Below are 13,588 nucleotides of genomic sequence, written 5' to 3'. Positions count from 1 at the left end.
CTGTAGTGGGTTGCCATTTCCTTCTCCAAGGGATCTTCCTGACCCAGAGATCGAATCCATGTCTCCTGTACTCTCAGGCATAGTCTTTACTACTGCACCAGCTGGGAAGCCTGAACAGACTGTAGGTAGAGCACCAAACTCATATACTGCTATGAAAAAAATTTCTGAACATGCCATAAGCATAAAGCTGTCAGTACCCGCAAGTTATCACCGGAAGAGACATACTCTGTCTTGTTACACTTTTCCAGAACTAGGGGACTGAGATGAGACTGGTGCCGCATCATGTTCTCCAGATGGACAGAAGTGGACAGTGTCCATGAAGAAGATTTGATTCCCTTGGGGTTCATAAGTTGCCGTTTCTCGGTTCTTCCACTTCCTGGTCGTCTGACCCTGTATGTTCAGTCTAGAGCAGAGAATGACTCTTAGTAGGTAACTTGAATTTTGCTAAAATGGGCCTCCTTTTGGTCTGACTGCCCACTCAGGAAGACCGTCACAGAAGAGTAAGGCTTCATTTTGTCTCTGGGCAGAGATGTTGGGTTTAAAAACTGATGAAGTCAACTCTTTCAGACAATTGATTCTGTTTTTTGTTTTTTTGTTTTTGTTTTTTTTTTGATCAATGTTGAGGTTAAATAGGGTAATAGTGAAAGAATTTCTAGGCTTCTTTAGGTGTAATATGAAAGTCCTTTGCCCTTTCTTTAACTGAGTTGTATATTTCTGTTGTTACTGCTGAGTTGTAGGAGTTCTGTGTATATTCTGGACATTAATGTCTTACCAGATATATGATTTGCAAGTATTTTCTCCCATCCTGTGAGTTGCATTTTCACCCTTTGAGCATGTCCTTCAAAATATAAAAGTTTTAAATTTTGATCCAGTTTATCTGTTTTTCTTTTTTTTCCTATGCTCTTAGCATCATATTCAAGTACTTATTGTCAAATCTAACATTGTGAAGCTTCCCCCATGTGCTTTTCCAAGAGTTTTATAGTTTTAGCTCTTACGTTTAGGTTTTTGATCCATTTTGAGTTCATCTCTGTATAATATAAGGTGAGGTTGTAATTCTTTTGCAGGTGGATATCCGGGTTTTCCAGCACCATTTACTTTTTCATATTTAATGAAAACTAAATCTTTCTTGATTTGTTGACTTGATAGTATGTCAGTGTAAATGTCTTCTAATATCAATCAATGTCTTCTAATACTTTATCAGATGATAGAGAACAATAAGTGTGTATACACACAGATTATTGAGCTAATTGAGGAGACACCAGTAAACCTGGCAGGAATGGTAGCTTATTCTATGAAAACAAAACAGCATATGTGACTTTCTCTAGTCAATGATCTTGTAAATTTGATTTGACAAATGTGCATCTGAAAAACTTCTCTCAGCTTAACACTGGGTGAATATTTTTGTTTTGTTCCTAGGCATGGAAGAGGAGATGGTTTGTGTTACGCAGTGGCCGTTTAACTGGAGACCCAGATGTCTTGGAATATTACAAAAATGATCACGCCAAGAAGCCTATCCGTATTATTGATTTAAATTTATGTCAGCAAGTTGATGCTGGATTGACATTTAACAAAAAAGAGTTTGAAAACAGCTACATTTTTGATATCAACACCATTGACCGGATTTTCTACTTGGTAGCCGACAGCGAGGAGGAGATGAATAAGTGGGTTCGTTGTATTTGTGACATCTGTGGGTTTAATCCTACAGAAGAAGGTAAGTTAAGTTCAGGATTTTGTGATGCACCCTGAGTTCTCCTTTATTACTGCATTTTAAAAGCCATTATAAAATTCATTGTTATTTCAGTTACACAATATATTTTTTATAATAGTAACAACATGTAGAAAAAGCACACCTCTCAATATCTGGAGAGAAACTTTATGTAAATTTTAGAAAGAAAGACTATCATTGCGGGGCAGGGTCTAAATAATGTCCTGAAGATGACAGGAAGGCATACTTATTTAAAAGTGTTTCTTGAGTTCCAGTATAAATACTAAGTTAAACCTTAACACTGCTGATACTTGATATTTCAACCTATTAAAATAACATTTTCATGCGACTTAACTCTCTAAAGTTTTTTAAATTGAAGTATAGTTGCTGTACAGTATTATATGTTGCTGCTGCTAAGTCACTTCAGTCGTGTCCGACTGTGTGACCCCATAGACGGCAGCCCACAGGCTTCCCCATCCCTGGGATTCTCCAGGCAAGAACACTGGAGAGTGGGTTGCCATTTCCTTCTCCAATGCATGTAAGTGAAAAGTGAAAGTGAAGACACTCAGTCGTGTCCAACTCTTCATGACCCCATGGACTGCAACCCACCAGGCTCCTCCATCCATGGGATTTTCCAGGCAAGAGTACTGGAGTGGGGTGCCATCGCCTTCTCTGGTATTATATGTTACAGCTGTACAATATAATGATTCACAGTTTTTAAAGGGTATGCTCTTTATAAATAAAATATTGGCTATATACCCTGTGTTGTACAATATATCCTTATAACTTTTTCTATACATAATAGTTTGAATCTCTTAATCCCCTTTGAATCTCTTAATGCCCTTTTCTTGAGGTCCCTTACCCTTACTGTGTCCCTCTCCGTTCCCACTCCCTACTGGTAACCACTAATTTCATCTCTATGTCTGAGTCTGCTTCTTTTTTGTTGTATTCACTAGTCTGTAACATTTTGTAAATGCCACATTTAACTAATATCATAAAGTGTTTGTATTTTTTTGTCTGACTTATTTCACTTAACATAACACCCTCCAGGTCTATTTATGTTATTGCAAGTGGCAACATGACTTTCATGACCAAGTAGTATTCCATTATATATATTATATTGATGGTCTATATTACAGTATATCATATCACATCATGATATAATACATACATTATATTCCATTATGTGTGTGTGTGTGTATATATATATATATAAACACCACATCCTCTTTATCCATTCATCTAATAATGGACACAGGACTTATTTTTAAACTATATTGGACTGTGGAGTTATGAAATAGCCAAGGTGACTATCAATACCTATGAAAAGAAAATTGAGAATCAGTCACAAAACATGATGAAAAAGAAAAAACATCTCAATTTACTTAACACAGATGCCCTATAAAGCATGTGGAGGAAGAAGGACCTGAGTTTGGAAACAGAGGCAGTGAAGAAAAGCTTCTTAGAGAAGCCCAACTGTGAACTGGAGGCTTTTGAAGGAAGTCATATTCTGTCTACATGAATGGAAGGAGGGATGCAGAACCTGCAGGCTTAGGGGCTAGGGAAGGATGCAGAGGGGGAGTAGACTCCTCCTTGGTTGGAGAAGAGGGCTGTGAATGACAGAGGCAAGGGAAGACTTTCTTAAGGATCTAATATTTGGGTGCCTGTCCTGGAAGAAACTATGATTTTTCCAAAAGTCATGTACGGATATGAGAATTGGACCATAAAGAAGGCTGAGTGCCAAAGAATTGTTGCTTTCAAACTATGGTGTTGGAGAAGACTCTTGAGAGTCCCTGGAACAGCAAGGAGATCAAACCAGTCCATCCTAAAGGAAGTCAGCTGTGAATATTCATTGGAAGGACTGATGCTGAAGCTGAAACTCCAATACTTTGGTCAACTGATGTGAAGAACTGACTCATTTGAAAAGACCCTGATGCTGGGAACAATTGAGGGCAGGAGGAGAAGGGGGAGACAGAGGATGGGATGGTTGGATGGTATCACTGACTCAGTGGACATGAGTTTGGGCAAACCCAGGAGACAGTGAAGGACAGGGAAGCCTGGAGTGCTGCAGTCCATGGTGCTGCAAAGAGTTGGATGCGAATGAGCAACTGAACAACAACCTGGAAGAACTGAGTGATTAAAGACCTCAAGAAGAATTTTACAAGTGGAATTCCTCTTTGGGTGCTTTTATGTAGCTGTCCTGACCTTTAATATTCCTTGTCTGCTTCTCTACTTCTCTTCTTTTTAAAACAAACACTGAGAACCCATGTAGGGGACTCCAGTACTAATTTAGGTTTGCAGAGTCCAAAAGTAGAAATAAAGGTGGCCCAAGGTCTTTGACCCTATTGTCTTCATGGTTATCCTCATGTTGACAAGTGTGCATTTCCAAATACATGTATTGAGGAGCACTGGAGATTTGGTGACGGGTGGAAAAATTGTATTAACAATCAACATCAAGATTTGGACTGAAGTGAAACAGTCATCATCTCCAATTAGCTCAGGTCAGCACTGTTTCCTCTCTGGCCAGGCAGCCCCCAGGAGCAGGAGGCTTCTAGGACTGGGATTGGCCCAGTGGGGAGTGGGGAACCCCCTGCTGAGAGGCTCCAGAATGCTCAAGAGAAAACTGCACTGCGAAAGGGAAGGAGGTGACTGATTTAGACAGGAGGCTAATGACACAGAGCACTTCAACAGAGTTCTGCTGATTAAAAGCCTCAAGAAATTGTTGCGCATATGGAATTAAAGCTTTGGTTGTTTTTGTAAAGTTACTGAATATTGTTCCCAGTTCAAGTGGACCCGTGGGTATTATTTCTTAATCCAGTTAAGCTCCTTTCTTGCTTGCAGACATGATCTATAGTTGAGTACAGTGGAGGATTTTGAAGCTGAAGTCACAAATGAGATGGCTCTTTTTTTAATTCAATGTATCTTTTATTTTTTTATTTTATGTAAATTTTTTTTATTTTATATTGGAATACAGTTGATTAACAATGTGTTTCAGGTATGCAACAAAGTGATTCCGTTATATATATACATGTATCTATCCTTTTTCAAATTCTTTTTTGGTATATATATATTTTTTAAATTTTTAATTGAAGGATAATTGCTTTACAATATTGTGTTGGTTTCTGCCATACATCAGCATGAATCAGCCATGTGCTGTGCTGTGCTTAGTCACTCAGTCATGTCCAACTCTTTGCGCCCACCAGGCTCCTCTGTCCATGGGGATTCTCCAGGCAAGAATGCTGGAGTGGGTTGCCATGCCCTCCTCCAGGGGGGTCTTCCTAACCCAGGGATCGAACCCACGTCACCCACATTGCAGGCAGATTCTTTACCGTCTGTGCTACCAGGGCAACATAAATCAGCCATAGGTATATATACATTTGTCCCCTCCCTCGAATCTCCCTCCCACCTCCCATCCCATCCCACCCCTCCTAAGTTGTCATAGAGCACTGGTTTGAGCTCCCTGAGTCATCCAGCACATTCCCACTGGCTATCTGTTTTACATATGGTAATGCATATGTTTCCATGCTGTTCTCTCCACTCATCCCACCCTCTCCTTCCCTGCACTGTGTCCACAAGAATATCCCGTTGGTATATATGTACCACAGCTTCTTTATCCAGTCATCTGCCAGTGGACAAGATGGCTCTCTTTTTAATGGTTATTTAACAGCCAGTCAGTAATGATAATGATTTATTTAGACACCACATGGGTTGCACTGTATAATGGCTTGTCAGCTAAAATAATTTAAATATTTGTACAGTCTTTGTGCCGATGTTGTTCTTTAACCTGCTTCCTTTTCAATTTAGAATTTGTTTGGGGGGATATGAAGTCAGACTTCTGTTTCCATTGGTACAGATTCAGCTGATCTGAAGACTCCAGTAGGTGTTCTTCTGTCTCTCTGTTTGTTTTCTTTATAATTCTTCTAGTTAACAAAGGATATTCAGTGCCCTCTTAGTACATTCTTCAGTCAAGGAACGTGAGTGCGTAATTTTTTAGAAGCACTTTCATAGGGTGGTTAGAGTTGATCACCCCCCAGATGAGAATGTCTAATGCTCAGGTATCCCAAATTAGCTTTACAAGTGTGAAGGCATAGAGTCTGGTTTATGTGTCCACCTTAGAATGGTCCTTATCATCTGGGAACTTGATGAACACCCACCCAGTCAGCTCGAGGAAGTGGGTAAGTTTTGTCTGCTTGAGAAAACTGATTCATTAATATACCCAGTTATTCGAGTTTGCCAGGGATCTGCTAGGCTTTGGGCATTCATTCAACCAATATATATTAGGTGACTAGTTAGGGACACAGACAGATGAAGTATTATAGGCAGAGAACTGAGCATCTTATGAGAGAGCATTCATACCCAGAATAATTCATTACAGTTGATAAATCTTCTTGCCTAGACAATCCCATAGACAGAGGAGCCTAGTTGGCTACAGTCCATAGGGTCACAGAGTCGGACACAACTGAAATGACTTAGCACAGCATGGCACAAGTTATACACGTGTGTGTGTGTGTGTGTATACATATGTTTATATTTATATGTCATACTTCAGTATATATTAAAATATTAATATATAATCTATATTAGTATAGTTGGTATAATTAGTATAATCTATATAATATATTATATAATATATAAAAATATACATGTATTTTAAAGTGTGATACCATGAGAGTGTGTAAATACACTTCTTACCTTCATAAAGTTTACAGTAGTGCATGCATGCTAAATCACTTCAGTTGTGTCCAACTCTTTGTGACCACAAGGACTGTGGCCCACCAGGCGCCTCTGTCCATGGGATTTCCTAGGCAAGAATCTGGAGTGGGTTGCCATTCCCTACTGCAGGGGATCTTCCCAACCAGGGGATCAAACCCACCACTCTTAAGTCTCCTGCATTGGGAGGCAGTTCCTTTACCACTTGCACCATCTCAGAAGCCCAGTCTAGTAGTAGAGGGGCAAATACTAGCAAATATAATGCAGGTTGATAGGTGCTCTGCTAAACGGGAAAAAAAGCAAAGCAGCTGATTTTGTCTCAGGAGGGCCAGGAAAAGCCTAGGTAGTTATAAATGGCTCTGTGACTATAACTGATACTGTACTGAGAGCTGAATTTTTGTCCTTAATGGAACGGTTTCAGTGGCATTAGTAGTCAAAATCGGTTACAATGCCTGTTTTCACTTCGTAAACTTCCTAGTATAGGGAAGGGGAAGTTTCAAAACTTGAAAGCCAGCTTTCAGTAGCAAAACTCAAATCCTTATAAAACAGATTAGAAGTGTATCTGTCTTGAGTGAAGCTCTCAATTTGTGAACTTGTAATCTTCACAGTATCCATGAAGCGAGAGGTCGTAAGAAAATGTATGATTAATCAAATTCAGTATGATTAATCAAATTTGATGTATATATGCTGAGTTGGTTACCAAGAATAGCTATGCTAATCACAAATGACTTTTCTGTTCATTAAAGCAAGTCCCTAAGAGTTTCAATTTGCCAGTACTTTTAAATTTTAGATCCTGAGCTATGTCTGAATTCATCTGTGTTTATTTTTTCAATTCTACAGTTTAGATATTTTACGAATTCATCTTGGCCACCTCCCAAATAACCACAGTTAGAAATGTCTTACTAGGCTGTGTTGGAGACTTGAGTTTCTTGGAGTAAATCAGTGAAAGATGAGCAGTCTTCATTGTGTCCTATCAAGGATCCACACAAATAGTTTTACTTTGCTCCATAATTTTGGTTTTTGATGCACAGCAGCAAAACTGCAAAAAGGCTTTAAAGCCAACCACTGTGTTCCCCTATTCATTTGTAGTAGCTGACTTTGCTAGATGCCTTTTTAAAAATTCTGATCTTTAAAGATTTGTATCAAATTCTAAACTACAGAGAACTACTGTTACCCTTTGTGATCACATTTATACAGTTGAATATGACAAGGCAAATATCAAAATGTCTTTGTTCTTCCATTAACTTTATTACCTGCTTTATACTCTCATGCTTCCAGATAGATCTCACCCCCACTCACGAAATAATAGGTGCTTTTGTCTTTACCTAGATCTGTCCCCTGAGCCCTGGGCTCTTCCCTTTCCAGACAGCCAAACCTGCTCCCACTCTTGGCTTAAAATTAATAACACAAAATGATTTTTCACTGTAACTAGTTTCAGTAGATGTGAAAAGAAATAGACTATGCTTATTACAGTCTGAGAACATAACTGTCCCCGATCCCTAGGAGAATAGCTAATTTTCCCCTGAAAACAAAAGGAAAGGGGAAAAATCTGACCTGTGTTTTGATTCCAGGAACCTCTCAAAATATCATTACCATGTTATTTCCGCCGCCCCAGGTGACCATTGCTATTATTGAATACTCAGAATGCTGGCAGGCTGAATCTGTTTTTCAATTCTAGCTCATTGCACTGTGTGTGGTTCCTATAAATGCTTTTATTTAGTAGTCTGGAGACTTAGAAACTAATTTCTTTTGTTTTTCTTGGAAATGTGCAGTTTTATTTTTGTTTCTACACTGAGGTGGAAGCTATAAAATCTGCTAAACAAGTGCCAGGAAACTCAGCCTTAGGGCTGAACACAGCTTGGCGCAAAGGCTCCTGGTCTCATTTCAGGTGCATGTGTAGAAAACTGCCTCTTCATCAGTTGAGTTGCTTTTCTCAAAATGCCTGGATAATACTGGCTTTAAAAAAAGTAATGTGATTGTCTGATAGTCCTGCTTTTAGAAAAGTAGATAAACTAATGTGTGAGGATATGCACCTGCTCCCGTTTCTGCAAAGCACTGCTTCTTAATTGGGGGACTTAAATTTCCTTTTATTTATTCTTTTACTCAGCTATAACTTAATTACTGTGAAAAGTACAGTTCTAAAGTGTACAGTTCAATATAGTTTTATTTATCCATTCTGTATCTAGATGTAGAAATAGAAATCTGTGAAACCCGCCACTCAAACCAAGAAATGGAACAAATCCAATCCCCGACAATGTTTTCTCATGCGTCTTCCTTGTAAAAACACAGGAAGAAGTTCAAATGTAACCATTATTTTGCTTCTCTCACTATAGTTTTGCTTATGCTTGAAGTTTATACAAATAAAACCATTGAGTCTGACGTTTTTCCAGTAGTAAGTCTGTGAGATCCGCCCATGTTCCATGCGGAGTTCTACATTCTATGTAGCCCACCACTGTGTGAATATATTGTAAATTATTTTATTACCACATGCTTGGGCCTCCCAGGTGGTGCTCGTAGAACCTGTCTGCGAATGCAGCAGACATAAGAGACACGGGTTTGATCCCTGGGTCAGAAAGATCCCCTGGAGGAGGGCATAGCAACCCACTCCAGTATTCTTGCCTGGAGAATCCCATGGATCCCATGTAGCCTGGTGGGGCTAGAGTCCACAGGGTTGCTAAGAGTCAGACACGACTGAAGTGACTTAGCATGTATGCACCACTTGCTCAGGTAGGGTATGTCAGTAGTTACAAACTCAGAGGGTCTTGTCATGTCAGTTTTGTAACATTCTCCCTTACCAATAAGAAAGAGTGTCATTGCTTCCCTGGGCTTAAGCACATGTTTGGTTAAAAAATATATTATTTTGAATATTTCGAGGCATTATCTGGGCACCCCATCCCGTCTTGTGTGAGGAACACTTACTCCAGAGCATTATGGTTCCAGAAACCATAATGTGCAGAAAGGTAAAAAATCTGTGCATTAAGGTAGGCATCCTGTGACCCAATCTATTACTTGTGGTTCTCCTCAAGAACAATCTACTCCTGTTCACTGAAAACTTGTTAAGACTTAGCAGTCCTTATGAGCTTTCTAAGTAAAATTCAACTAAGAGTTTGCTACAGTAGCTTATTAAGCCTTTACTACATGCTAATGATTCTCTTCATGCCTTCTGAATTAAGAGACAGGAAATAATTTTACACACAGAAGCACACCCTATGCTGCTGTTTGATTCCCAGAAACACGATATTGGTATTACTTAGAAAGATCAGTAAGTCAGAAACCCAAGTGAGGCAGAAAGTGATAAACACAGTCTGCTCAACTACTCATAGGGTCGAGTGGGGGCTAATCCCATGTCTTTGTAAGGTCAAAGGAAGGTTCTTCTTTCAGACCAGTTGGTTAACTTTGGCTAGAAATCTGTTATAGAATATCTAGACACCACCATACTGGCATTGAAATATGCAGACTTGAGTATATAGTCGAATTACCATGAGTAAAGTCATCCCAAACAGTAAACGTTGAAGACTTGGGACTGAGTCCCAAGTCGTTAATGCTTTTTGGAACGATTGGGATTGCTGTTCACGGCTGTTTGAAGGTCTTTTCTTCCATGAGCTAGCTAGTGAACATAATGGAAGTTTCTTTCTAGTTCTTGCCATTTATTGTGAACAATCCCCATCCTCCTTCCAGAAAATTGAGAGACTCTTGCATCATTCACAGGTGGCAGAAATGGAAGGTTAAAAATGAAATAGTCCCATTGTGTTAATAAAAACAAGGCGAGACAAAACTGATTGCTTAGCTGGGTGACTGTTTTCCCACTAAAGATGAATCACTCAGTTCATTTAGTATGTAGCCATCCAGTGTAGTTTCTGCTATAGGAAAAGTGTGTCTATGAAAACAACCACCTGGAAAAGTTGTTTTAGGAATTACAGTGGAAAACTAGAATTCATACTGTTTGATACAAGTAATGTTTTGGCTGGGTTTGGTTTGATTTTGTTTGGGCAGAAGTAAACACTGAACTGGATTGTACAATTTCACCAAATCTCTGGCAAAAGAAAGAAGTATGTGAAATAGACTTGTAAACACACCCTTGAGGGTACATGGGATGCAGCAACTACTCTGTGATCTCTCTGCTGCTTTTCTCACCTCAGTGTTGTGTGTATTTTTCTTAAGCTCTCTAAAGGGTAAATATTTTTCATAGTTCTCTGAAGTTGAACACTCCACGAGGATTTCCTCTGAGTCACTGATAAATCTATGGCATTTTAAATCCCCTTGAATAAATCTCTTTATATTTGTAACAGAATCAAAGCAGTAAAAATTTCATGAGGCTTGTTAGAAACACTATTTATAACCAACATCAGACATGATGAGGTTCGTATGAGTTCTCATGAAATTATGGCATTATCTCATATAAATGTTGGAATGTTTTATTTTTCCACCATCTTCTGTTCTGGCCTTTCATAAATAAGAAAGAATGAATGAATGAATTCCTATCGTAATTGAAAGGGAAAGTCACTCAGTCATGTCTGACTCATTGCGACCCCATGGACTGTAGCCCGCCAGGCTCCTCTATCCATGAGATTTCCTCTCAGGCAAGAATACTGAAGTGGGTTGCCATTTCCTTCTCCAGGGGATCTTCCCAACCCAGGGCTTGAACCCATGTCTCCTGCATTGGCAGGTGGATTCTTTACCACTGAGCCACCTGGGAAGCCCAAAAATGGCAGTGAAGTGAAGTGAAAGTCACTCAATCATGTCTGACTTTTTGTGACCCCATGGACTATACAGTCCATGGAATTCTCCAGGCCACAGTACTGGAGTGGGTAGCCTTTCCCTTCTCCAGGGGATCTTCCCAACCCAGGGATTGAACCCAGGTCTCCCACATTGCAAGTGGATTCTTTACCAGCTGAGCCACAAGGAAAGCTCAAGAATACTGGAGTGGGTAGTCTATCCCTTCTCCAGCGGATCTTCCCAACCCAAGAATTGAACAGGGTCTCCTGCATTGCAGGCGGTTTCTTTACCAACTGAGCTAGCCGGGGTGAAAGATACAATACTCGCATGTTATTATTCAGGCTTTACCATTAGGATATGAGCTTCTCTGCCTAGGAAGAAGAGTTTTGAAATGAGTTACTTAATCCTGGCTGTAGTGCATATGTGGATGTTAATGTTGAATACATAAAGACCTCATCAAAAGCATGTGGACTTACTCTGTAGAATTCAGAGGAGAGCAGATGTGTAGCCCTTGCCTAGGGAATTGATAGACCAAATAACCTGCCTATTATTCTATTCTGTAGAACATTTTAAGTCTTCTTACCATGTTTTAGCATCTTTAGGTAATGTTCTATTGTGAAAAATCTCAGTTTCAACCCAGCCTTTTTTGTTCTAATATAAACAGATTTGTTTATTTGAATATGAGCATTTATCCTTTTTCCCTGGATTTATAGCCTTGTATTGCTAACCAGACTAACAGAGAGTTTTTCTCCTGGGTCCTCAATAATTTCCATAGCTGTCAGTGAATACAGTGCGATTTTTTTTTTCTAGGCTTTCCAGTTGTTTTCAAATAACTTATTACACAGTTTAGCTATTTTCACATGTCTTCTCAGAATGCAGTTAAGTGTTTAATAAATTACTACTTTCTCTGCTGACTGCTTTTGCATGAAAGTACTACAGAAATCCAGTAAATGGAAAATAAGGCTATGAGCTGAGGGAAAAGCTGTTTCCTTAAATGTGAATCCTGGAACTAGACATATTTCTCCCTAGTCAGTTGAGAGGTACAAAGAAAAGAATGAACAGCACAATAAACATGGGGAGAAGAGCTGGCCCTGGTATATACAGCATCACGTGCCTGTAGATTCCATATAATAAAGTGGGTCTCCTTAGAAGGCTGGCTTGACTTAGAAAGGTTGGCTTTGCCACTTGATTATCATGGGGAAAAAAATCTGCCGCTACTTGTGCTAACATCTCCATTCCCAATAGCCTCAAAATCAAAGTCTTCAAAGCAGTGTTAACTGCGGCTTTTTTTTGGTGGCGTTTGGAACCTTAGCTCCCTGTCCAGGGATTGAACCCAGGCCCCAGCAGTGAAAGCACCTCCAGGGAATTCCCAGCCATGGGGTTTTTTTGTTTGTTTGTTTGTTTGTTTGTTTTAAGAGCATCTGGAAGAAAGAGCCCTATCTTCAGATCTCTTTTAATGAGAACCAATAATTTTCTGTATCAGCATTACCATTTCCATGGTACGAATTTTAACTGACCTTGTCCTAGTTTATCCAGGTCCTCTGTGTTAAACGATTTACCCCCAAACTTTCAATGAGCTGTGTTAAAGAAACCTTAAGATGGGATGGACAGTGATGGCCACACTTGGGTTTTGCAGATCCTGTGAAAGCACCTGGCAGCTCCTTACAGGCACCAGCTGATTTACCATTGGCGATAAGCACCGCACCACCGTCCTCCCAGGTGGGTGCCTCTGCTGCTGCTGCCCCGCCTCCCTATCAGCTCATCAGCCTTCCACCACACCTGGAAACCCTTGGCATCCAGGAGGATCCTCAAGACTACCTCTTGCTAATCAACTGTCAAAGCAAGAAGCCTGAACCCACCAGGTAAACCACGTGTGGTGCCTGTGAGTGCATACACTGAGGCCTCTCACCTTGAAACTTTTCTAACCCTGATTTGAAGGCTTAAACCATCTATAGAAGGTCATCTCTTAGGCTTACACTTCAGGGTGATGTTCCTCCGCTAATGATTTCTGATATTGAGATTTTATTGAAGAAACACATTGTTGATCATTTTTTGGCAAAGAACTCTCATGCCTTCATGGCTTTTTTTGGAAATCTGTCTCCTGGGTCTTAGTCTTTGTTACGGACTCACAGTGTTACTTGCTTAACAGATGTCACTGATTTATAAATGGTGATCTTGCTCCATTTCTTATGTGATTGTAAACCAGCCAAGGGTCATCTTTTGTTTCTGAAGAAGGAGAGGAATACCTACTGCTAGAAGATTTTGAAAGCAAAACGATTCCATTGCAGTGAGTGTGTTGTGGTTGCTTTGAATCTGTGTGAGAAATTAATCACACAGGTAAAATCCCAATACAGCAAATTTTATGGATTTAACAAATCAGATGTTACTGAAATTTGGCAAAATCAAATATATTGCTAAAAACATTGAAACTTTCAAATCTTCACACCTGGCCATGAA

At 39.7% G+C, this 13,588-nt stretch overlaps 1 protein-coding gene across 8 annotated transcripts in view; it reads left to right on the top strand.

The window, feature by feature from the left end:
- Positions 1-13,588, top strand: part of GAB1 (GRB2 associated binding protein 1) — a 126,981-nt gene that overhangs the window by 88,724 nt on the left and 24,669 nt on the right. For 6 of the 8 annotated variants that reach the window (XM_055550254.1, XM_055550249.1, XM_055550256.1 and 3 more), the window contains 3 exons: positions 1,417-1,711; positions 12,768-12,993; positions 13,338-13,418. In XM_055550254.1, the coding sequence (XP_055406229.1) occupies positions 1,417-1,711; positions 12,768-12,993; positions 13,338-13,418 (602 nt within the window). The remainder of the gene's footprint in view (positions 1-1,416; positions 1,712-12,767; positions 12,994-13,337; positions 13,419-13,588) is intronic. The other 2 variants (XM_055550255.1, XM_055550253.1) reach the window with 1 other exon arrangement.

Source organism: Bubalus kerabau, chromosome 16 (genome assembly GCF_029407905.1).
Source record: "Bubalus kerabau isolate K-KA32 ecotype Philippines breed swamp buffalo chromosome 16, PCC_UOA_SB_1v2, whole genome shotgun sequence".
Lineage (NCBI taxonomy): Eukaryota > Metazoa > Chordata > Mammalia > Artiodactyla > Bovidae > Bubalus > Bubalus kerabau.
Note: the sequence above shows the minus strand (reverse complement) of the source record. Positions and strands in the feature narration are given on the sequence as shown.